The sequence below is a fragment of the Ahaetulla prasina genome, chromosome 4 (assembly GCF_028640845.1).
Source record: "Ahaetulla prasina isolate Xishuangbanna chromosome 4, ASM2864084v1, whole genome shotgun sequence".
In the NCBI taxonomy this organism is placed as follows: Eukaryota; Metazoa; Chordata; class Lepidosauria; order Squamata; family Colubridae; genus Ahaetulla; species Ahaetulla prasina.
In genome coordinates, this window is record NC_080542.1 from 142,677,752 (window position 1) to 142,705,361 (window position 27,610).

The 27,610-nt window shown below is 37.2% G+C and overlaps 1 protein-coding gene across 1 annotated transcript in view; it reads right to left on the reverse strand.

Moving 5' to 3' along the window:
- The window catches only part of LOC131197664 (sodium channel protein type 5 subunit alpha-like), a 391,694-nt gene that overhangs the window by 214,191 nt on the left and 149,893 nt on the right, over positions 1–27,610 (reverse strand). The window contains exons 7-8 of the mRNA XM_058182005.1: positions 17,392–17,622; positions 1,323–1,386 (exon numbers count right to left, since the gene is read on the reverse strand). Of these exons, the coding sequence (XP_058037988.1) occupies positions 1,323–1,386; positions 17,392–17,622 (295 nt within the window). The remainder of the gene's footprint in view (positions 1–1,322; positions 1,387–17,391; positions 17,623–27,610) is intronic.

Sequence of the window (27,610 nt, forward strand, 5' to 3'; positions counted from 1 at the left end):
CCCTTCTCTTTTCTAGCATTCTCCTTTTTTAATTATTAATGGAATGCCAGGACAAGCACATTCACTAGTTCCCAATGGAGGAGGAAGAGGAGAATAATACATGGGGAAAATACTAGGAATATAGACTGAAAAATATTAGCAACTTAACCTGATCTTTTTCTGCAGATGTTATTATCATGACTGGATGACCATCTTTGCCATTCGCATTGACCCTCTGAAGTGTGACTGCCATCTAGAGCTGAACTAACAATCATGAATAGCTCCACTGAATAGAAGCAGTCAGAAATACAATTAACCATTAGTCTTACTGGACTTCAAATTCTTTTAAAGTACTTTCAAATAAGCATACATAATTTTGTACTTTCCAAGGAAATCCATATAGAAAGTCTCATTGAACTTGGTGAACTCTACTTCCAAGAAAACAGCCAGCAGAGTCTATTGTATTTTATTTACTGAAATTTATGCAATAAGTTATGCATACATTTAAATTACATTTCAGTGCAATTAAATTCAACTAATTTAGTCTAGATCAAATCAGCTACAGTAGTTTGGATCCAACCTAAAATTTCCGAGAACTAGAGAGATGGAGAAACATACCCTACAGGTAGTCCTCGACTTACAACCATTGGTTTACTGACTGTTTGAAGTTACAACCGCACTCAAAAAAGTGACTTATGGCTGTTTTTCACATTTAATGAGCATTGCAACATCCCCAGGGTCACATAATCAAAATTTGGACGCTTGGCAATTGATTCATATTTATGATGTTTGCAGTGTCTCAGCTTTGTGTGATCACATTTTACAATCTTCTCACAAGTGAAGTCAATGGGAAAGTCAGATTCTCTTAACAACTATGTTACTAATTTAAGAACTGCAGTGATTCACTTAACAACTGTGGCAAGAAAGATTGCAAAATGGGGGGAAACACACTTAACAACTGTCTTGATTAGTAATGGAAATTTTGGGCTGAATTGTGGTCATAAATTGATGACAACTTGCAATCAGACCAATCTCCCCTCCCTGTGGTCTTTGCTCCTTTTCCTTTCCTTTTACTTATTTCAAAAACTTACTCCATGCAAAAATACCAACAAAGAAGTTATTAAGTACATCTGTAAAGGGAAAGGGGAGAAGTGAGATCACACATATTGAGATATCACTGTCCAAATAATTCAAATTATATAATTTACATCATTTGCACAATGACATTGCAACATATATGACATAATCGTGGTTTCTACACAACATTATGGAAACTAAGAAAATCTAGTTCTAACGACAGAGGTTTGTCGTTCTTTCTCAAAATATGATCAAATCAAACTCACCCAGCATCTGAGCTGTTGCCACACAGTAATGGATCTGTTGTGCCCTCTTTAATGAAGTAGTTGTCTGTAACAGAAATGCAGCAATCAGTAAGTGTTTTTAATTAACAAAAGGTGCAAGCTGGAAAAAATGTGATCCCCTTTATCAGTCTAAATGGGGAATTGTTCAAAACCGTCTGGATGTATGATATTTTGGCGCACCAAGAGTTGTGTCTAAGCTAGAATCCATCCTTCCCTATATGCTTTTTTCTACATCTGGATGTTTTTTTTTCTACATCTGGACAAATAGATCCCAGCACCCGGGTGATATTATCTGGACACTGGGACAGGAGTCTACCAGGAGATTCTAGACTATTTAGGATGTATCAGGGGGTGCATTCATGTAGCATCAGGATTGAAAGACAACATGGAGCATATTTATATAAAGTAACTTAACATCTATGCATATAGTAATAGGCAAAAATAAATATGATATATACTGGTAAGGATTATGGGAATTGATTTATAACAGTTTGCTTAGTGACTGTTCTAAGTTACAATGGCACTGAAAAAAGTGACCTATGATGTTTTTCACACTTATCACTGTTGCAGCACCCACATGGTTATGTGATCAAAAATCATACACTTGGCCACTGACTCATATTTATGATGGGTCATTTGATCCCCTTTTGTCACTTTCTGTCAAGCAGAGTGAATGGGGAAGCCATATTCACTTAACAACCACGTTACTAACTTAATAACTGCAGTGATTCACTTAACAACTGTGGCAAAACTGACTTAACAAATGTCTCACTTAGCAACAGAAATTTTGGGCTCAATTGTGGTTGTTAATTGAGGACTATCTGTAAACGAACGGCTGGGATAAAAGAGATCTTGGCTTGACCCAATCAGGCTATTCTTGTGGTCTTACCGATCCATTTGAGAAGTCTGTGGCCTCATCCTGAAATCGGGCAGGATGAGATCAAGATTACCTGCCTCTTCTCTTTTTTCTACATCCTCTCCTCCCTCCTCCCTCTTATCCCTGTAGATAAGAGAAGGAGAGGAAGGTCTGGAAAGTAGAAGGTAGAAGAGGGAAGAGTGTTAAAAAGGGGGGTGGTGACTGGGCAGGCCCGACTAATTGTATATAACTGTACATTGAATGAGATGTTTGACATGATTGTAAAAATAAAACTTTTTTATGGGGAAAAAAAAAGATTACCTGCCTCTTCTTTCCCCTTAGCTGATTCCACCATCCCCATTCTGACTGGGGAATTATGAGAGTTAGGTCTTAAAGTTGCCAAGTGTGGAGACTCCTGGTCTAGGGCGTTTCTGGAATGGCCTGGGAATAGCCCAGACTTTAATCCAATTGAAAATTGAAAATTGAAAATTGAAAATCTATGGAGCCAACTAAAGGGAGAGATCCAGGAACTCTTTGCACTTTTGATTCTACTTGCCTACACAGCAGAAAGTTCTGCTAAACTTGGTCGTCTCAGCTTAGAATAACCAAAGAATGTCCGAAGCATTTATTATGCCCAGAAATCATGCATGTTTTTGCAGCCGATAAGTAGCCACTTTTCTTTCAAGCATTCTTCCCGTCCATTTTTTTCCCTTTCCTCACATTGGGTGTGATGGTGTTGAGTAGAACTTAGCTATCTCTGGATGTGACAAGGTGCTTATAAAGCAAAACAGCATGACTGTGGCAGAAAGGAATGTGCAACGAGCCATCTCATGCCTCTACAGGATAGATAAAAGATAAAAAAGCAATGCCAGCTATCTTTTCATGCTCGCCCTGTTCAGCCTGTGCAAGGCAAAATCACTACAGCATAGGTGACAGAAAAAGAAGGGTGTTGGAGGCACTCTTTATAGGCTGATTAAGGGGTGAGCTGAAATATGCAGCAATAAAAGGAATGCTAATTTTTAAAATAATGCAAGAAAATGCTTATAGGGCATAACCACAATATCTGTGACAGGATTACAGAATTTGCAGTACCATTTTAAGAACTTTCAGAACTTCTGAGAATGACTGTCAATAGTGTGTGCTATAATTTGTGTTGTGTACAGTAGTTTCCTCCCATTTCTATAGTTCTTTCTGTACTATGTCTGCTATGTCATATTTTTATCCAAAAATAGAAAGGTTTTTCTCTCTCTGAGCTTGCCAAAACTGGGGGGGAAATGGCATTTGAATCTGCAAATTGATATCCAGAAGAAACCACTATAAGAATCTACCTCTTCATTCTCCCCAATCCCTATGAATAAACCAGGTTTAGGATTGTAGCAATAGCACCTAGACTTATATACCGTTTCAGAGTGTTTTTGCAGCTCTGTTTAAGTGGTTTACAGAGTTAACATATTGCCCTTAACAATCTGGGTCCTCATTTTACCAACCTCGGGAGGATGGAAAGCTGAGACAACCTTGAGCTGGTCAGGATCGAACACCTGGCAGTTGGCAGAGTCAGCTTGCAATACTGCATTCTAATCACTGCACCATCACAGCTCAATGATTCAGAAAAGGATTAGATATTCGGTTGCTCTCCCAGGAACTGGTTTACGTCTTCTGAATCACAGGCAACAAGCTCTTTGCATGTGGTAAAGCAAAATCTTAGAGACCGGGCTATGTTGAGCTGAGAGCGATTATGTGCTAATTTTTTACAGGCATAGATTTGATTTTTATTAATGCCTCATATGTATCCATGAACATCCCTCCTCCCTAAAAGCAGAATGTCTTCTCAGGAATAATGTACATTTTGTTTTAGATTCACAGTCAAAAGAGAATTTAAGCAAAGTTTGCTTCTTTTAATGAATTCTCTAGCCTACTCACGTCAAAGTCAGTCAAAACTTTCACAGGATTTCATAAATTTTGTCCTGAATTTCTAGTCATGAAGCTAGAACATGGAAACTATTCTGCAAAGCCATTTTGCATTCTGCAGAAGCAATTATAGTCCAAGCTACCTGCCTCCTTTAAAGTAATCCCTAAAATCCTATTCCAAAGGGCAAAAGAAACGCAGTGAATTTACAGGGATTGCAGCCAAGGCGTGAAAAAAAAGGAGCCTATGAGCGCTGAAAAATATTACCAGCCTAGCATGCTATTTCAGCAAGATAGTTTGTAAGATATCCTCTGACCTCCTTCCACATTTCAAATTTTCTGAAAACTACCAACTTTTCCATGGCTATTATCCAAAATCAGCTTCCCACAGATCAATAAGCATCCACTCTTTTAGGCAGGTAAGTGGACCTTATCTCTTGCAGGTACTAACTCTGGGGTTGTGAATAACTAGGTTTGAAAGTCAGTCTTTCAAAACTACAAAGGTCCTTAATTATCACAGTCTTTGTTTTATGATGGAATTGTTACATAGCGCCTGAGTTATTTTTTGTTCCTTGCATTATTTTTGGACTCTTATTCAAGAGTTACTAGGAGTCAGCCAGCATATAAAATTAATAAATTATTAATGATCACTAATTGATTATTTATCTTCTTAAATACTGTTGGATTGTTTGCTGCCAAGAGTGATGCATTTACATTGGGCAGCTAACACATTTCATAAACAAACAAACAAACAAATAATGAAATATAACTATTTTTATCTATTTTTTCTATAACACATACATATTTTCTAGATCTCCTGGCTCTCATTCTTAAATCGCTCCCATCAATCTATAAAGCTAATTTAATAATACTACCCACCCTGCAGAATTTTTGTAAAAATCACTGGGGGAATAAGAAATGTCAGGAAGAGTGAGAGTATAAATCCACAAGCAGGGTCTGCTTTATTTTTAATCCACCTCTGTTGGTAAATAAAGATTAAAAGCTCTTTTGTTCAGATGAAGAAAATATGCAGGAATGTTTATGCTGCTAAAAACATGAATAAGTAGGCTGCTAAAAGTTAACATCTTGGTTTCCAGCAAATTAATAAATGTCCACAGATTCAGCGTGTTGGTAATTTGCAAGATAGCAATCTTCAGGCAAAAAAATATTAATAGGCCATTCATTTATTTATTTATTTACAGTGTTGTGGTGGCGCTCGCCTCCCACTTGGAAGATTGGGAGTTCAATCCTAGGCAGCAGAGTTCACAGCAGAGAAAATATCTGCTGTGAACTCCATTTAGGAGTCAGGAAGAGTATCCAGCCAGTAAATGCTCAGTTCCTTCTAGTCACCCTGATGGGCCGTGAAAATATTCACAGACCCCTCGCATCCTGGACATAAACTGTTTCAACTCCTACCCTCAAAACAACGCTATAGAGCACTGCACACCAGAACAACTAGACACAAGAACAGTTTTTTCCCGAAGGCCATCACTCTGCTAAACAAATAATTCCCTCAACACTGTCGAACTATTTACTAAATCTGCACTACTATTAATCTTCTCATCGTTCCCATCACCAATCTCTTTCCACTTATGACTGTATGACTGTAACTTTGTTGCTGGTAATCCTTATGATTTATATTGATATTGATTGTTCCTGATTGCTTATTTGTATCCTATGCTTATCATTAAGTGTTGTATCATTAAGTGTTAAATTGTACCCTATGACCATCATTTGTGTTGTAAATGTTGTACCTTGATGAAGATATCTTTTCTTTTATGTACACTGAGAGCATATGCACCAAGACAAATTCCTTGTGTGTCCAATCACACTTGGCCAATAAAAATTCAATTCAATTTTTACAATCATATCAAATAATTCATCCAATGTACAGTTATATACAATTAGTCGGGCTTTTTATAAAAAGGGTTATTAGCCCAAACTTTTTATAAAAAAAAAAAAAAAATTCAATTCAATTCAATTCAATTCAATTCTATTCTATTCTATTCTATTCTATTCTATTCTATTCTCTATCCCGAATAAAAGGATTACAGGGTTTAAAAGGGAATTTGTTTGTTTGTTTATTAAACTTATATGCCACCCATTTCACATAGAGATGACTTTATGAAGTCTTATCTCCCTCCCCCACAATATCTGTATCACTGCAGCTAATTCTCAGCTTACAATTATTTGTTTAGTGACAACTTGAAGTTATGATGACACTGAAAAACATGGCTTACACTATAAAGCATTTTTCACACTTATGACCACTGCAGCATCCCCATGGTCATGTAATCAGAATTCAGATGCTTGGCAATTGGCATGTATTTATGATGGTTGCAATTCCCTGGATCACATGATCACATTTTGCAACCTTCTGACAAGCAAAGTTAATGGGGAAGCCAGATTCACTTAAGAACTGTAGTGATTCACTTAACAACTGTGACAAGAAAGGACATAAAACGGAACAAAACTCACTTAACAAACTTAGCAACAGAAATTTTGGTCTCATTTGTGGTCGCAAGTCAAGGACTATCTATATAAAATGTATTTATAAGTAGGTAACTATTTATAAAATCTGTGAAACTCATTCCATTAGTAGCACGCAGGAATAGTTTAGATGGGATAGACTGTCATTAAAACATTAACTAACTCTTCAAATGTAGAAAAAAGTTGTTGCAACTCTTTTAAGAATACAATAAATATGTCTTAAATAGTCATAGCTATTTTCAGGCTCACAGATATCTAAAGAACCATTAATTTGTAATGAAAACAGACCTTGTAATTATGTGAGATCCAAAACAGATTTTTTTTTATTCTCAAAAATGTCTAGCTTTATAAATGGATTGAGCAAGTGTTACTCCTTCACACATATACACACCCAAAAAAATCTCCTTATTATTTTCAAAAAAGAAGACTGAACTGCAAATTTTCTTATTGCTATTTACTTCTTAAAATTCTAGGGTGACTCATAATTCTGAAATGGCATTTTATTATTAAATGTGCTGTTAATATCTCCATCAAGACATATTTCGTCTGTCAAATCTCTATTTTCCTAGAAAGACACATTAAAAAACCATATACACAGGATTTTTTTTCTGATCAGCAAAATATTCTTCCACTGTTACATATTTGCCATAAACATGCATAATTCATCAGTTTCATGAAGAACTGAAGTCACATATTATCTGATTTTAATACAGTTTATTAGAATCCTTACGTTTGCAATAGTCAGGTGGTCATCAAAATCCTCACATCATAATTCCTAATGCTCTAAAGTAAAGCTCTCTGCTTCAGAGACCATAAACTTGAACCTCCATCATTCACCATCAATGACCACAGGAAGTCCTCAACTTACAACTACAATTGGGCCCAAAATTTCTGTTTGAAACATTTGTTATGTGAATTTTGGCCTGTTTTACAACTTTTCTTGTTAAGTGAGTCACTACAGTTGTTAAGTTAGTAACATGGTTGTTAAGTGAATCTAGCTTCCCCATTGACTTTGCTTTGTCAGAAGGTGCAAAAGGGAATCACATGACCCCAGGGACACTGCAATCATTATAAATATGGGTCAGTTGTCAAACATCTGAATTTTGATCAAGTGACCATGGGAATCATACTGCAATTGTTGTAAGTTTGAAAAATGGTCATAAGGCACTATTTCCAGTGCCACTGTAACTTTGAAATGTCACTAAACAAACAGTTGAGGATTATCTGTATTGGTCATACTGAAAGATGTAGGCAGATATGTCTGCTGGGGATGAAATTGGGTAAGGGAACTTTAGACTTCTCAGAAAACTTAGCAACAGGACAAACTATTAGAAAGAGTCCACTTGGTATACCCTTCTTCCTTCCTTCCTAACAAACAGGAAGCAGCAGGTGAAGCTAAGCAAGATCACATCAGATACCTGTACAATTAGCACAGGGGCCCCCCAAGGCTGTGTGCTCTCCCCACTTCTCTTCTCTCTGTATACCAATGACTGCATTTCCAACGATCCATCTGTTAAGCTACTGAAGTTCGCAGATGACACAACAGTGATTGGTCTCATTCGAGACAATGACGAATCCGCATATAGACGAGAGGTCGAACGACTAGCCTTGTGGTGCGACCGAAACAATCTGGAACTGAACACACTCAAAACCGTAGAAATGGTGGTAGGAGAAACCCTTCCATACTTCCACCTCTCACAATACTAGACAACACAGTATCAACAGTAGAAACCTTTAAATTTCTAGGTTCTATCATATTGCAAGATCTAAAATGGACAGCTAACATCAAAAACATCATCAAAAAAGGACAACAAAGAATGTTCTTTCTGCGCCAACTCAGGAAGCTCAAACTGCCCAAGGAGCTCCTGATTCAGTTCTACAGAGGAATTACTGAGTCTGTCATTTGCACCTCTATAATTGTCTGGTTCGGTTCTGCAACCCGACAAGAAAGACACAGATTTCAGAGGATAATTAGAACTGCAGAAAAAATAATTGCTACCAATCTGCCTTCCATTGAGGACCTGTATACTGCACGAATCAAGAAGAGGGCCGTGAAAATATTTACAGATCCCTCACATCCAGGACATAAACTATTTCAACTCCTACCCTCAAAACGATGCTATAGAGCACTGCACACTAGAACAATTAGACACAAGAACAGTTTTTCCCGAAGGCCATCACTCTGCTAAACAAATAATTCCCTCAACACTGTCAAACTATTTACTAAATCTGCACTACTATTAATCTTCTCATCATTCCCATCACCAGTCTCTTTCCACTTATGACTGTATGACTGTAACTTTGTTGCTGGCAATCCTTATGATTTATATTGATATATTGACCATCAATTGTGTTGTAAATGTTGTACCTTGATGAAGGTATCTTTTCTTTTATGTATACTGAGAGCATATGCACCAAGACAAATTCCTTGTGTGTCCAATCACACTTGGCCAATAAAAAATTCTATTCTATTCTATTCTATTCTATTCTATTCTATTCTATTCTATTCTATTCTATTCTATTCTATTCTATTCCTTGAACGTTTTTGGCCAATGCGGAGTATCTACTGATCTGTGAGGTGTGGGGAATCAGGATCAAACATTAAGTTCTAGTAGAGAAGATTTATTGCTTGAGCCTATACAAAAGAATCTAGTCAAATAAGGGTCAGCACTAAATTGGCGCTAGATAAGAATCAACAGATTTCAAGGGGGGTTGCATTTGAATCGTTTGCGGCAATGTAAGGACTCTAAGCTGATTCCTGTCTTGACTCTACCCTCTGGCTCTGCCTTTTCTTCTCCTACATGATCAAGGATATTGGGCTGGCTTCTTACACCCTGAATACTCTTTCAACCCCTAAATAAAGGAAAACTTTCATTGTTCAGATGGCTTTGTCATTTCCTCTGGCAGGAATTACATTCCTGCTCAGAAAGTCATTGCCATATTTAAAAAAATATCCCAGGCAGTTTTGCATAGTTTTGGAAAGTACAGGGATATTTGTCAGACCTAAGCCCAAAGATGACCGAGTTTAATCCAGTTGAGTCCAATTATTTTTTTGTTTACACCTAATAGACAGAAACTTGCCAGACTAAAGCTATAATTTTCTAACCTAATAGATATACAGGCAGTCCTCTTTGCTTTGACTAATGGAATCAAGTCCAGAGGGTGGGGGCTCCTATCCTCTGGAACGAACTTCCCCCTGGATTACGCCAACTGCCTGACCTTCGGACCTTCCGCCGTGAGCTCAAGACCTATTTATTCATCCGTGCGGGACTGGCTTCGTGATTTTTAAATTTTTAAATTTTATATTTTTAGAGAGTTTAATTTTAATAGGATATTGTTTTATATCTCAGCCCATATATAATAAGTTTTTTAATTGTTGTTTTAATTGTATATTGTTCTATTTTTATTATGGCTGTGAACTGCCCTGAGTCCTTCGGGAGAAGGGCGGAATAAAAATCTAAGTAATAAATAAATAAAAATAAATAAATAAATAAGTCACCTCTGTCATACAGATTGGATCTATATCACTTTGCCCAGATTTAGGAGCATATTCTTTCTTTTCCAGTGTTTGGGTTTGCTAAATTAAGCAACTATCAACATTTCTTGTCTTGCATCATTTTATAAATCTTAAGGGGGGGGGGATGGACAATATACCCATGCTAATATTAATTATTAAAAATGTGTGTATTTTCCCCCCACTTTTTCCAAAAGCTTTCAGACAAATCAGGGTCTAGCCACTAAATACCACAAAAAGCACAATTCCAATTGGTTGGCAACCATTCCACCCTTTCTAGTAAGACTCAGATAAATATAATGCAATTTAAAAAGTGGGAAGCAATACCATGTATGAATAATTTTTAAGTTTAACAGAAAACGTATATCATTAAAAGTTCCAGGCTGACTGATCCCAAATCTTCCCTTCTTTGAAGGATTTTCAGTCTTTTGTATTTGATTCTCATTCTGAGTAAGAAACAATTGTTTCTTTTTCCAAGCTTTTCCCATGAGCATCAAATACCTCAATAGTTTGGCCACCTGTCTTAATTTCTCGAAGTAGAACTGAAAAGAAGACAATGACTCCAGATTTTTTTCTAACAGAAGAAGAAATTCTCTAACCATTTGTCATATTATTCCTTAACAATGATTGTGATACCACCGCCTCTATAGATATTGAAAAATCCTTCCCCTAGGCAGTTCCACTTGGGATTTAATGGAAGTGTGAAAAGTCAGCCAGGGAGATGAAAGCCACTGCCACATAATGAAAACACAGGTAGTCCTCAACTTACAACCATTTATTTAGTAACCGCACAAAGTTATAACAGCAAAAAGTGATTTATAACCGATTTATCACACGTACAACCATTGCAGTATCCTCATCGTCATGTGATCAAAATTTGGACGCTTGTCAACTAACTTATATTTTGATGCTTGCAGTATCCCAGTCATGTGATCCCTTTTGCAACCTTCTGACAATGGGGAAGCCATTAAAAACAATGCTATTAACTGAATAACTGCAGTAATTCACTTAAAAACTATGGCAAGAAGGATTACAAAATGGGGCAAAACTCACTTAAGAGCTGTCTCGCTTAGCAACAGAAATTGTGGGCTCAATTGTGGTGTAAGTCGAGGACTACCTGTAGAAGATCATAGCCCCTGCTTTAAGGACAGTTCTTCATATCTTAGGTACAAGAATGTAATACATTACTTAGGAGATTTCCATCAAAGCTGTTCTCTTTTAAAAGACATTGGGAAAAAAAACATTCTCTATCATCTCTTTAAATAAGAATTTGAGGGGAAATGCAGAATTTCTCTGCCTGGGGCAGATCTTAAGATCTTTCCCCATCATGTTTAACTTTGTTGCTTGTCTTCTTTTCTCTGTGGAAGGAGAAAGGAGACCAAAAACACCTAAAGTCCTAAACCATTGTTTCTCAACCTTGGCAAGTTGAAGATGTGAGGACGTCAACTCCCAGAATTCCCCAGTCACCATAGCTGCCCAAAACATTTGTTTTATTTAGTTCCTAGCCTGTTCCAAGTGCCAACTCCTGAAGAGTCAAAGATGTCTGGGTCTGAACTACATGGTATTAGAAGATGCTAGACTTTATCTTATTAGATACCATCTTGTTAGATTTCTGTCCACGTCATAGTTTTATACAAAATTTTCTTCAGTGTCATGTAATTCCTTGAGCAAATGCAACTACTGCACTGAGATTCTGATTGAAATGCTGCTTCCTAATGAACAATGATAGGCTTTTACTTAATCTAGTCTCACTTTGATTGAATTCAGCATCCTTATCCTCACTCTCTACATTTGCCACATCAATCTTCCAACTTCTGAAATGCACAATCTTATTATGTAGAGTGATCAATAACCTTCAAACAATCTTAAGTCATTCACCTCAGCATAATACTTATAAAATGCCATTCATATTTGGCTTTTTTTTTTTTTTTAAATGGAACAGTACTTCTGCAATACATCTAGTCTAGTGGATATAGCATCATCCAATTCTTGGTCCACTCCATCCATTACAGATTCACGTGCTGAGCCTAGTTAGTTTTAAATCCCTGAACAGTTGGAAAATGTTCAACAAAACACATGCCTCCTGACACTGCAGGAAAGAGGCAGCTATTGAATTTTGTCCTGCTGTGCAGCTAATCAAAGAATAATTCCAATTTGTTTTGCTAATACTCTAGTGTTGTGGTTATTATTCACAAAATGTAGGAGAAGAGAAGGAAGAGCTGGGGTGATGGAGGAGTTAAGTGTGTCATCAGCTTAGAGTCATTACATTGCCACAAATGCCCCAACCCTTTTTGAATTTGGTTGATTCTTATTTGCTGCCAATTTAGCATTCAATTTGAGGTAATTCTTGTATACGGGTAGTTCTCAACTTATGACCACAATTTATGTTGCTAAGCAAGACAGCTGTTAAGTGAATTTTGTCTCATTTTACAACCTTTCTTGCCACAGTTGTTAAGTGAATCACTGCAGTTGTTAAGAAAATCATTTGGTCATTAAGCAAATCTGGCTTTCCAAATTTGGCTTGACTTTGCTTGTAGGAAGCCCACTGGGAAGGTTACAAATCATGATCACACGATCACTGGACAGGGTCCAAATTTTGATCACATGATCACAAGAATGCTGCAATGGTTGTAAGTGTGAAAAATGGTCATACATCGCTTCAAATGGTCAGTAAATCAGTTGTTGTAAGTCAAGGACTATCTGTATAGGCTTGAACAATAACTCTTTTAAACTAAAACTTAACATATAGTCCTGATCCTTTGCACCTGACACACATCAGGAAGAATCTTTTCATTTTGTCCCCCAAACCTGTGAAGTAATCCTTGACTTACAATAGTTCACTTAGTGAGCGTTCCAAGTTACAAAGGAACTGAAAAAAGTGACTTATGACCATTTTTCACACTTATGACCATGGCAGTTTCACCATGGTCATGTGATTTACATTTGAATGTTTGACAGCTGACTCACATTTATGATGGTTGCAGTGTCCCGGAGTCATGATCACCTCTTCCAATCTTCGAACAAGCAAAGTCAGTGGGGAACCCAGATTCACTTAACAACCATGTTACCAATTGAACAACTGCAGTGATTCACTTAACAAATGTGGCAAGAAAAGTCACAAAATGGGGCAAAATCCATTTAACAAATGTCTCACTTAACAACATACATTTTGAGCTCATTTGTGGTCATAAGTTGAGGACTATCTATATTTCAGGTTGGCTGTAGGCCAAAATGACCCAGGAAATTACTTGGTCAAGGATGAATCCCAGTCTCCAGGGATTCAGTCTCACACCCTACCTACTGCTAAGGACAGGGGTAACTGCATGAGAGGTTTTTAAAAAGAAGCAATGCATGCAATTTATACACATGTGATTCTGAATGGTTCTCATGATGGCAGCTGCCTTGCATTACAGATAGTCCTCAACTTACAACCATTTGTTTAGCAACCGTTCGAAGTTCAAAGCGGCATTTTAAAAGGCAACTTACAACAGGTACTCATAGCACGAGCACATGATCAAAATTCAGGTGCTTAGTAACAGACATGTATTTATGATGTAGTTTCTGCGACCTTGGAGGGGGGAGGGTGTCATGTGATCACCATTTGCAACCTTCCCAGCCAGCTTCTGACAAGCAAAGTCAATGGGAGCAGCCAGACTTGCTTAACAACCCTGAGATTCACTTAAATACCCTGATTTGCTTAACAACTGTGGCCAAAACGCTCATAAAATCAGGAACAAATCTCTTAACAGCCACTTTGCTTAACCACAGTAATTCTGTTCCCAGTTATGGTTGTAAATCAAGAACTATTTGCAAAAATAGCAATGTTCACACTTCATGGTTGCAGCTTGGTTAAGGATATTGCTTGGTGAAGGATCTCTGCATGGTTTAAATCTATCCCTATCTTCATTTGGATCTTGAAGTGCTTTCTAGTTTTGGGATTGGGGGAAATGACTAGAATCAGAGGAGCCACAGAAGTGAATAATCACGGTATGGGTGGTTGGTATATACAGAATTAAAAATGCTCACCTTTAGTCTAACAAAGAGAAAAACCCCTTTCGGTATTTGAGGGGTTGCCATAAAATAGAAGGGGTCAGCCTACTCTCCAAAGCAGAACAAGAAGTAACGGATGGAAAATAATCAAGGAAAGAAGCAACCTAGAACTAAGGAGAAATTTCCTGATAATGAGAACAATTAATCAGTGCAATGACTTGCCTCCAGAAGTTGCAGGTGCTCCAACACTGGAGGTTTCTAAGAAGATCTTGGACAGCTATTTGCCTGAAATTATATAGGGTGTCTGAGCAGGGAGCTGAATTAGAAGATCTCCAAGGTACCTTCCAACTCTGTTAGTCTGTTATTCTAACTTTCTTACATTAAATCATTTCAAACAGTTAAATCATGGGGGGAAAAGGAATCAGTTCTGGTAGATCGCAGAAGCAAAAGTAAATTTATATCTTGGATTCCAAAAAGATGTTCTCTTGGATTTCTGAATTGCATCTGCCTTGCAATTTCTCAAAAGTTTTTCGCTTCTTTTTGCTATACTTTCATTTTTATTCTTTTTCAAAATATTTCTGAAAGTGATCTAACCTCAACCAAGGAAGCTGATTATCTTTTCCTCTATTATTATTATTATTTTGCACAGCCCTGCAGTACCTAGATTACATCAGGTTACAAAATGACCCTATTTCAAGATCTGCCTTGCAATTGTCCACTTCTGCACCCTTATAAATAGGACATAAGCCTTCTTTTGCACCAGAGGATCTTAATTTTCATCTCCATAACATAATATGACTCATCATGGCACTTGAATTGTCATAATGACACATTTTAGAGTCTTAAGAAACAAAATCCAGTTTATCGTATGTGCTAAAGGATATACTATAGACCCAAGTATCTACAAGATTTTTGCCAGATCATTTTTTGAGCTCTCACTTCCTAAAATGGAGTTATTAGTTAAATAACAAAGCTATTTAAGATAATTAAGCTGCTACTACCTGCTCTTGAAGGGATAGATTTACCTGGAATCTGGATGAGGCAAGACTTTGAATTAAATGGGGTCAGATTCCCCCTTTAATCCAGGTGACTGATTCAAAAAATTTTCAGTATGCTGCACTAGTATAAAGCCACCACCAGAATAACAATGAATAAAAGAGTTCCACTTTAATAAGTACAACAAAGTGATTACTGAGAAATAACATAACATAACATAACATCAGAGTTGGAAGGGACCTTGGAGGCCTTCTAGTCCAACCCCCTGCCCAGGCAGGAATAAAAAATAAAATAGTTGAACTAAGGAAAAAACCCTTCCATACTTCCACCTCTCACAATACTTGACAACACAGTATCAACAGTAGAAACCTTCAAATTTCTGGGTTCTATCATATCGCAAGATCTCAAATGGACAGCTAACATCAAAAACATCATTAAAAAAGGACAACAAAGAATGTTCTTTCTGCGCCAACTCAGTAAGCTCAAACTGCCCAAGGAGCTGCTGATCCAATTCTACAGAGGAATTATTGAGTCTGTCATTTGCACCTCTATAACTGTCTGGTTCGGTTCTGCAACCCAACAAGAAAAACACAGACTTCAGAGGATAATTAGAACTGCAGAAAAAATAATTGCTACCAACTTGCCTTCCATTGAGGACCTGTACACTGCACGAATCAAGAAGAGGGCCGTGAAAATATTTGCAGATCCCTCGCATCCTGGACATAAACTGTTTCAACTCCTACCCTCAAAACGACGCTATAGAGCACTGCACACCAGAACAACTAGACACAAGAACAGTTTTTTCCCGAAGGCCATCACTCTGCTAAACAAATAATCCCCTCAACACTGTCAGACTATTTACTGAATCTGCACTACTATTAATCGTTTCATAGTTCCCATCACCAATCTCTTTCCACTTATGACTGTATGCCTATAACTTGTTGCTGGCAATCCTTATGATTTACATTGATATATTGATCATCAATTGTGTTGTAAATGTTGTACCTTGATGAACGTATCTTTTCTTTTATGTACACTGAGAGCATATGCACCAAGACAAATTCCTTGTGTGTCCAATCACACTTGGCCAATAAAAAAAAAAAATTCTAAAAAAAAAATTCTTAGATCTTCACACAAGTCTAGGAATTAGTAACCAGCAAAACTGACAAGCAAAACATTGCTGAGGGGAAAAAGTGGGCAAATATAAAACTATTCAACTGACCAGAGCAGCACTTAAAAAGAATACAGGTAATCCTCAATTTACGATTAGAAGATGTCCAAGGTCCCTTCCAACTCTGTTATTCTATTCTATTTCTTCCTTAATTTTACCTCACCTAGTTTTCAATTCAAAAATTCCAAAAGATTGCAGACTGATTTATGATTTTATGTATCCAGCTTCTGTCACACAAGTAGTTATATGAATCAATCATCCATAGATGTACTGTTTTCTCCTTCAATAGATATGTTTCAAGCAGAGGTTTGGCAACTGCTGTGGATGCTTTAATCTGGATTCACACACTGGTTGGGATTTATAACTTAAATTACCATCTCCAGTTCTTGATTCTAAGAAAATTCTTCTGATAACTACAACACACATTTAAATCTAGAATATCTTGTGGTTAAAAACAAAAAGCCAATTCTATACATCTGCCAAGAAATCATAATAAGGGTGACAAATTAACATTTTTTTTAAAATAACAACATTGTTAAAATTGTTTTGGTCTCTGAACCAAAGGACAAGATGATACCATTCCCATTCCTCGTATAGAATCTGAATTGACTGGTGATTAAATTAATTAAAGCAAAGCTGGCTGAAGAATTCTGGGAGTTGAAGTCCACAAGTCTTAAAAGAGCCAAGTTTGCAGACCCCTGATCTAGACAATACACTGTTCACTAAGCCCTTATGTATGTAATGTGAAAAAATATAAATAAACTATTTTTTTAAAAAAATGAACCAGTTGCCAAGCATCCGAATTTTGATCACCTGACCATGAAGAGGCTGCAATGGTCGTAAATCTGAAAAGTGATCATAATTCACTTCTTTCAGTGACATTGTAACTCTTACAATGAACTATTGTAAGTCTCTAGCTACCCATATCTGCTATTGTACACAGACTAAACCGTAAATGTTTGCTTAAAAACGGCCAACTGGCCATTTTTACAGTTTTACACACCTATTTTCATTTGGCATAGACGGTGAGCTGTCTTAGGATTTCAGTATTTTATGAACTGTATTCATTTTGACCACCGTTGGTGAGTAAACCTGGACTTCACAAAGAGCAATAAAGGAATGAACTGACCTGGATCGCTAATAAAGTCGTTCAAGGTTGGCCAGGACTTCTCATCTGAAGTAAAGGTGCCGTTAAAGGATTCGAACTCTATATAGTCTCGGACACACTTGTTCCTGAGGTTACCCATGAACAGCTGGAGTCCTATGAGGGCGAAAACACTCAAGCAAAAAACGGTCAGGATCATCACATCTGCAAGTTTCCTAACTGACTGGATGAGGGCTCCAACGATGGTCTTCAAACCTAAGGAGAAAACCATGAAGAGTTTAAGAGGCTAGGAGGCGAAAGCAGCCAACCAATATGAATTACACGTATGGGTAGCCCTCGACTTACGACCAGAACGGAGCCCAAAACCTCTGCCGTTAAACGAGATGTTTCTTAAGTGTGAGCCCTGCCTCGTTTTACGACCTTTCTCGCCACACTTGTTAAGTGAGCCACGGCAGTTGTTAAGCTAATAACATGGTTTTTAAGTGAATCTGGCTCCCCATTGACTTTGTTGGTCGCAAAATGGGATCACATGACCTGGGGACACAGCAACGGTCATAAGTATGAACTGGTCGCCAAGCCTATGAATTTTGATCACGTGACCAGGGGGGGAAATGCTGCAAAGGTTGTAACTGTGAAAAACGGTCAGAAGTCATTTTTTTTCAGTGCCGTTGTAATGTTGTAACGTAAGTCGAAGACTACCTATACATGAATTAAACCTCAAGCCACTATAAGACATTGTTAATATATTTAAATTTAAATTAGGGCCTCTGGTGGCTCAGCAGACTAAGTCTGTCTGTTATTAACACAGCTGCCTGCAATTACTGCAGGTTCAAGTCCCACCAGGCCCAAGGTTGACTCAGCCTTCCATCCTTTATAAGGTAGGTAAAATGAGGACCCAGATTGTTGGGGGCAATAAAAGCTGACTTTGTATATAATATACAAATGGATGAAGACTATTGCTTAACACAATGTAAGCCGCCCTGAGTCTTCGGAGAAGGGCGGGATATAAATGCAAATTTAAAAACAAAATTTAATAGCTGGAGCAGTTGAGCCAAAATCCACCGTTACAGTTGATTGATGGGAGAGGGCTGGCTCCTGCGTGAGGCAATCTGTGCTGTGATTGGTTGCTCTACGTGTGGAGGGGGAGTTTCCCTTTTTTCCCGCCTTTTTTCTTCTGTGGGATCTGCGATTTACCTCATGATGCTCCTGCTTGCCTGACTATCCTGTTCGCTGCATATATTGGTGTAAAATATACTTATTTACATAAAACGATAAGTTCTTGTCAGCATCTCTGATTTCGTTTGGACACCTGCTGCGCCATTCCCTGACAGACACCCATCCCAAAGATTTCCCACTTTCAAATCTATGATATAGATAGTATGGCTGTGCAATGTTTCAGATTCAAAGGCAATACAGCGCCTCAAAAGATGTGGGACAAGAACATAGCACCTGTCTGCAATTCTTTTAGGCAGCTTGCATTTTTCCCTGTGACTGCACAAGAGCTAAAGAAATCCCCAGTAAAAACAATTCCCAAACACTATCACTACCAATGAAAGATTTCGAGTGCCTAGCCCAGGCAAAACATGTTGAAATTACGGCAATGGGAAACAGTGCAACAAAAGTAGGTGAGGAATATCGTAGCCTTATCATTGACTGACACTGGTTTTTAATTGTTGTTGTTGTTCTTCAAAGCAGCGACCCAAAGATGCTTTTTCAAAAGGCAACTGGGCTTCCTTTGTTTTTCCTTGAAGACGTTTCGCTTCTCATCCAACAAGCTTCTTCAGTTCTGAAGTCAGAGCTGAAGAAACTTCTTGGATGAGAAGCAAAATGTCTTCAAGGAAAAACAAAGGAAGCCCAGTTGCCTTTTGAAAAAAGCACCTTTGGGACAACCATGAGCTGGATGACTATGGAGAATCTCCACGGACATTCAAAGAGGCCTCTTTCAACTGGTTCTGGTTGTTAAAAGTAGCTCCCGCATATCTGCAGAAGCCACTTCCATTAAAGCTAAGGAACTAATTAAGATGGTCCAGCTCAGGGCTCTGCAAACTTGGCTCTTTTAAGACTTGTGGACTTCGACTCCCAGAGTCCCTCAACCAGCAAAGCAAAGCTGGCTGAGGAACTCTGGGAGTTGAAGTCCACAAGTCTTAAAAGAGCCAAGTTTGCAAAGCTCTTGTCCAGCTCTGCTTTAATGCTCGTCAGAATGAACTTGGTAGATTACCCTGCTTTAACTTAGGTGAATTTCTTGGCTAAGGAAATTCCACCGGCTTAGTGGCTATTTATATCTATTAATCAATTTTTCTTGTATATCTGACCTATTTCAAAGAAGATAAAAAAATTTTAAAAATGGCATTTTGGAATTCCTTTCTGATTTTTTTCCCCCCCTCCAGACAAATCCTAGAAACATGAAGATTTGCAATTCTGGATCGGCAGAATTTCACAATTCAGTGTTTGAGGTAAATATTGAATTTATTCATTTTGCTTTTAACTGACTTTTAATTTTTTTTAATGTGGTCTTTTTATCTGTTTTTTAAAAAATGCTTGTTTCCGTATATGTATTGTTCTTCGCTTCATTTATTTATTTATATTTCATATTTCTAAACCACTCATTTCCCTCAGACGGGTGCTCTGGGATGGTATACAATATAAACAATAAATAAACAACATATAAAATTAACATTAAAAGTCATTATTATTGAATATTATTGTTAACCATTTTACGCCACCCAGAATCACTTCTTATGAGTAGGTATATACATTTGATAAATAAATAAACAAAATTTTGGGGGAAAATAATTAACCTTTGAAGATGCTTGAGATAATGGTTCTGTGCAGTATTTGTGAGGAACAGATCCACTGTGAATTGATCTGGCTGATCCAAGTCTGGCTATGTGATGGAGAATGTCATTTGGTTCTCAAAGTCAAGGTTAACCCTATGTTTTTTATAATTCATTGCCATGCACAACTCTTATATTCCTTAAAGCAGAGTTCAAAGTGGCAGTTTTGGGGAGAAAAATCTGATTTTCTGAAAATTTGTTGTGGAACATAAAGAGAGAAGATGAATAATGACAGAAATATGAAGCCAGTTCACTGCAATTAACCATTTTGCTAGTACATTACAGGTAGTCCTCGACTTACGACCACAATGGAGACCAAAAATTCCATTGCTGAGCTCACTTCCATTGTTAAGTGAGTCATTTTATGACTTTTCTTGCCACAGTTGTTAAGTGAATCGTTGCAGTTAAGTTAGTAACACAATTGTTAAATGAATCTGGCTTTCCCATTGACTTCGCTCGTCAGAAGCTCACAAAAGATGATGACATAACCCCAGGACACTACAACTGTCATAAAGATGAACCAGTTGCTAAGCACCTGACTTTTGATCAAGTGATCATGGAGATGCTGAAAAGGTCATAAGTGTGAAAAACAGTCCTTAGTTACTTTTTTTCAGTGCCATTATAACTTCTAACAGACACTAAATGAATGGTTGAAAGTCAAGGACTACCTATATTATCAATCCAATGTCTTATGCATCGCTGGCTCTACAAGTTCCTTTGCAGCTCGTAATGCCGTAAATGAGCCCTTCACAATTTGATTTCAACAACATTGACCCATGGTAAACTGGGAATTATAGACAATCATAGGAATTTTGAATAACTGTATTGGATTGAAAATTACACTTTTCTCTATGTAACGTACATGCCATACTTATGAGTTCTCTTCTTTCTTTGCAATTAGCCTGATTTCTCAAACAGCGGCTAAGCTTAATATACTTAAAACTAAAAAGGAAAGGGGAAAAAAAATCAACCTCCCAAAAAGCTCATATAAAAAAGTGGGAAAATCCATGAAAACCTGTCACTAAAATAATGAGTATGGCTCACAATCTGCTAAAAGAAAAAAAAATGCTAGAAGTGTCTTCCCAACCACTGAAAAAACTGTCTTAAAGGATTTTTTTTTCTTACAGAAGATCACAGCATTAAGGTCACCATAAAAAGCTGCCAGATCAGTTTTCTAATGAATTTTAATTGAACAGCATGAGAATAGAGATGCCAGAAGACTTATTAAGCGGAATCTTTTCGGATACAATTTCTAAAGTTATGACCAGTTGGGGATTTCTCCTGTTGCAGTTGGTGAAACATGGGCTGGTTTTGTTCTTCAGCCTTGGTAGTCCCTTGCTATTAAACTTTTGGATCATGTAGTGCCAACAAAAAAGAATATTTACAACTTATGATTGAACTGAGGGTGTTCTCTGAGCTTGATTGTTTTCTTGCAGAAGTTTCATTACCCAACTAGGTAACATCATCAGTGCTAGAAGGGAGAGGGGTTTGCTCCCTGTTTATATACTAGTAGTTTGCCCTGTCATTATTGGTGGCAGTGTTGTTGGTGTTTCCTTAATTAAGCTGTTGTTTACTGTTAGCTTGTTTGTCTCCATTAGTAGTTCCTTGATTGGATATTGTTTACTTCTCTAATGTTAATCTTAGTATTAATCTCTGCTCACCTGAATATTGAATGCTGGTATGGTGTTTTGCTCTTTTTGTTTCTTTTTTACCTTTTTGATTGTCTCTTTTGAATGATGTGAAGATGTTGTTTCTCTCTCTGTGCCTATTGAAGACTGATTCACCTGAGTGCTAGTTTTCAGGAATTCTCTGGCATTTTTATGAACTTGAAAAAAAATAAGAGCGCCCCCCCCACCCTTCCAGTTGTGATGATGGTACTTAATTTGGTAATGAAAAATCTGCAAGAAGACCACCAAGCTCAGAGAATACCAAGGACTCTAGGGCGCATGTATTCTCCAGAGTGCCAAGTTTAGCAAATGAAAAAAAATTGGCAGATATGTATAAAATTGATGCCATTTTATTTATTTTGAACATCGCCAAGATGGAAATAGAGGAAGATAAATTGGCACCTTTCTCAGCCTGCATTCTGGTCAGGTTTTTTAATTAACTCCAAATACTAGATAAATTTCCTATAGGCTAGGGAGGATCTTTAAGCCACATCCAATTCATCCATTAACTTTCCTTTTACATCTTCTCCAGTTTCGGAGGACAATAGGAGTAGCAGGATGCAAGAACTGATGTTGGATTGTCCTTTTCAAGATCACACTCTTGTATCTAAGCTTGGAATAGAGAGTCTGGAAAAAAAATGCATGTGCTAAGATGGCGCTAATGGAACCAGAGATTGGAGTAGAAACAGAGAAGCATCAATTTGCAATTGGTTGCCAACTATTAAACTACAGATTATTAGACTGAGCTTCGTCTCCGTTGAACCTCAACATCGTTCAAGCCAGGAATAGAATATCTTATTATAAATCACAAAAAAGTGTGCTAGTTACCTTTGTGTCTCTGCCTCTGTCTCTCCATTTTGCTTAGCCTTCAACCATTAGCCTATTCTTCGCAAAATTAATGTCGTAGAGAAAAGGCTCAAATCTCATAAAGTGGTTTTAGATCAACCTATTCTACCTACAACAAGGTTGTTGTCGGTGCAACTAGAGAAAAATGCAACTGACCTGAACTCATTGGAGTTTTATAAATATTTTCTTTGTTTCTTGGATTGACTGGTTATAGGAGTGTCAATAAAATAGACTGGTAAACTTATAACTATAACCCCTCCATTTCTTTCTAAAAGAAACTTACTAGATGCATTTTGTCAACTCTTACATTACTTTTATCACTTGAGTCATAAGCCAAATCTGTTACTAGCATTTGCAAACAGTCATTGCCACGCTGAATACAGCAAGTAAAGCAGCTTTTAAGCATTTAAGGATTAAAAGAACTATGCCATCATTACAAAAACAACCTTTAAAAAAATCAGTGTAGAGGCTTAGTAAGTAGATTTTTTTATAAAACCCCACAAGAACTACCTCAAACTGTTAGGTTTTGAAAGATGTACTGCAATACTTCTAATTTTTCAGTTATGGAGGTTTATATAGATAGATAATCCTTACATGTTTTTTTCTTTCATGTTTAATCTTCTAAAACATCATAATATTTCATTTTGATATTCATTCCTCCCTCCCATATACAGTATAGATAGACAAATGCAAGCCTTGTATAGTATTTAGTTAAGACTCCATAAGTCTAAATTGCTACCGAGGGCAATTTCGTACAAAGGGAAGAGGAACTGTCCAGGTCACAATGGATGGGGACATATTTTGTTCCCATAGAGAGAAAATTTTGCAGAAAGCTACAGTACAAACAAACTTTAGAAGCAGTTTCCTAACACTGCACTGATGGAATTAAAATAACATCACATTATTTTTTCCCAAAATAGATTTTCCACCAAAAAAAATCAATTGTGGATGAAAAATGGATAATAATTTTCGATTTTTTGTATATTTGTGTTCCATGTCTTATAATAATCCAGGATCATCTTGTGTTAGTATCAAAACCATCTCTCTCCCTTATACACCCTCTTTCAAAAATAGTAGGAAATGCAAACTGCTCATTAAAAAGAACTCATCCCTCTTAAGAAATAACTGTGGGCAGAATCCACCAGATATAAGCTCTGGCAACCTGCCAGTCCCAACTGGGGTTGCTGAGTGAGGAATACCTGTATTTGGAGAAATGTGAGATTTCCTTTTCAGTGCAATAAGATGTTGTTAGAAGAATGAGAATAGGGTCAGCAAGATCATCCAGGTTTGATTTCCTACTCAATTACCAAATGGTGTTGCGTATGTCTTATGTATGCACAAGAATAGGAGGTAATAGGACTTAATGTTTGTTATACCTCCAAGTAGTTTGAAATACTTTTTTTTTTTTGTTTACATTTATACCCCGCCCTTCTCCCAAGACTCAGGGCGGCTTACAGTGTATAAGGCAATAGTCTCATTCTATTTGTATATTTTTACAAAGTCAACTTATTGCCCCCCCAACAATCTGGGTCCTCATTTTACCTACCTTATAAAGGATGGAAGGCTGAGTCAACCTTGGGCCGGGCTCGAACCTGCAGTAATTGCAGGCTACTGTGTTCTTAATAACAGGCTTTACCAGCGTGAGCTAAACCGGCCCTTTGAAAGTCAACTGCCAATATATATTTGAATGTGGAGGGATGGAGGAGCTTCCAGGGCCAATTCAAAGTATTGGTTTTAATCTATGAAGCCCATTGTATCCTAGATCTGGGATACCTTAGTAGTTTCTCTTCCAGATGGGCTCTAGGTTGTCATTAAGGTAGGACTTGAATATAGTCCCAACCCCTTGAGAGGTGAGAACATCATCATCTCAAAACAGACCTTTATGTGTCTCTCTCTATGACGCTCTGGGAAAACAAGTGGACATGAACCTCTTATCCCAAAGGTGCTTTTCCGAAAGACAACTGGACTTTCTTGATTTTTTTCCTTTAAAACATTTTGCTTCTCATGATCCAAGAAGATTCTTCAGTTCTGAAGAAATTTAGAACTTTAATTCAGTTCGGAATTGAAAAACCTCCTTGGATGTGAAGGAAAACATTTTCAAGGAAAAAAACAAAGTCCAATTGCCTTTTGGAAAAGCATCTTTGGGACAACCATGACCTGGATGATTGAGAATCTCCATAGACATGAACCTCTTGGTTTTATTTTGCAAGATAATAAATGCAATTTTGTTCAAGTAGATTTCGGGAGATTGGTTATGATGATGGTTGTTATTTGGCCACGACCTGATTTTATTATTTGAGTTTATGCTTAGTTGTTAACTATCTATTTATTTATTTATTTATTTATTATTTAAATTTTTATACCGCCCTTCTCCCGAAGGACTCAGGGCAGTGTACAGCCAGATTTAAAACAAAACAATATACAGATTAAAACAACAATTAAAATAACATTATATTAATGGCCGAGAAATTTAAAACCATCAAATTTGACCCATAATTAAAATACCCCAATTAAAATTATTAAAATTCAAAAAAATTAAAAAATTAAGCCAGTCCCGCTTGGATAAACAAATGTAAACTATAGTTTTACTGGTTTTTATATCCCAGAATCTTGGGATGGGGTAGGGTATTAAAAAATGCATAAACCTGCAAACATACAAACAAAGCAGAGTTGAGCTTTCTTACTGATGAAAGAGACATTTTGAGTAATGGAGCTGAATGTATGCAGCATTTCTGAGATGTTCTTTAAACATTTATAAATTATAATCTATAAAATATGTTACATATTTTAAAAATTACTTTTAAATCAATCTGAACTAAAATGCCACACCCATTTTCATCTTCATTGTCCATTTGTTGCTAGCAAACTGGGGATTCCTTTCTGTGAATTTTTAAGGAACTCTGATATTCAAAGGAAAGCTATCTTTTCTGCCTTGCTCAATGACAGAATCAGGACAGTGCTTTGAACTGACTTTCTATCTTGTTGCATAACCAACATCTAGCTGACCATGTTTCTGTTTTATCACAAGAGAGTAAAACTTTTACCCTGACTGTTCAGGATAGTGCTAGAGTAGAAATGGCATTTAGGCATAAGGATTCTCAAAGACAACACAGAAGTTGGAATATAAGAAAGATAATAATAAAAACTGTACCCAAGAAATATTTTGAGCCCTCATAAATTTTAGCAGGGAGATATTTGGCAGAGCTTGAACTTTCCACATATTATATAAAAACTCTGTACAGTAGTACTCAATGTTAATTGGTTCTGGGAGGCGTAATAAGTACCAAAAACAATGAGTACCAAACGAATTTTTCCCACAAGGAAGCCAACACAGATAAGTTCTAGCTTGTGCATTGAGTACCAAACAAATGATGAGCACTGGGACGAAAATTATGGATCAAAATGCATTGAGCATCAAATTCGACGAGTTTCAAAACAGTTGCGTGCCAAGATACCACTGTATTCCAAAAGAGCTTCAACTGTGCATTTTTTTCAAACAACTCAACAACAAACCATCAATGAAACTAATGCAACTTTCCAACTTCATTAGGGCCTTTCATCTAAGGAGAGAGGGAATGCAGATTTAATCTAGTATCACCCATGTCAACATGTTAGATCTATATTTTATTAAATCAAGTCTTATTCTCAACTAACATGGATATGATAGTTGGGAATTATGTATTTGTGGAGAACATGGTTGAAAAATACTGTCTCACATTGAGTAAAGGTAATACAAATTAATTAAAAATACTTTGTTGATGACAGAATTATTTATAAATGATTCATAATCTACTGTTAACTAAAGCTAAAACTCACAAGAGAATGAATTTGTAGGAAGCATCTTTTGTTCAGTATCTGGACCAGGCTTTGCACATAGAACACGGGTGTCAAAGGCCCGGGGGCCAGATCTGGCCCGAGGGGTGCTTAGATCTGGCCTGCAAGGCTGCCCTGAAAACAGGGGCCGTGGTATCTCTGCCAGTGAAGAGATGGCCCTCCTGAGCTCCGTTTTCACTGGCAGAGGGTTGCATGAAGCCATCACAGCTGAAAACGAAGCTCAGGAGCCCGTTTTTGCTGGCAGACCACTCGGGCCACCACAGGCACCCCCAACATGAGTGATGTCAAGCTGGCTACACCCACCCTGGCCCCAAGGTCAAACATAACCCTGATGCGACCCGCAATGAAATAGCGTTTGAGACCCCTGACATAGAAGGTTAACTGCTCTGAATACCTTCCAATAAACCATTCAGCCAGGAACATCCCAATGTATTTTGTCAATGATGGCATCTTCCAATCCATGTCTAGAATCATTTTGGACTCATGGTTGCTTTTATAATTGTGTCAAGAGACAAGTGTCCTTGAACACACCTGTGAATTGCAAACTAGTTTTGGGGATGCAGGGCAGGCTGTGAGACATATATAGCATGAAGTATAGAAAATAATAATCAGAGAGATTAGGAGGTATGTCCAGCAATCTGCCACTCCTTTCCTTTCGCCGGGAATTAAAAACTCACTTATTTATTCAAGCGGGACTGGACTGATTTTTTAAATTTTTTAAATTTTAAATTTTTAAATTTTTTAATCCTTTGTAATTTTATATGGGGTATTTTAGGTTAGGTCAATCTGACGGTTTTAATTTGGCTACTATTGAATAGGTATTTTAAATTGATATTTTAACTTTGTATATTTACTGTTTTTATCTTTGGCTGTACACCGCCCTGAGTCCTTCGGGAGAAGGGCGGTATAAAAAATTTAAATAAATAAATAAATAAACTCATATTAGGCATCTGAGACAATTGCCTCACCTAAACTAATGAGCAATTGGCAGCAAGGAATGGAAAAGATATACACTGGGGAGCTGGAAGGAACTTCTGATCAGAGTATACAATCCTGGTCTAA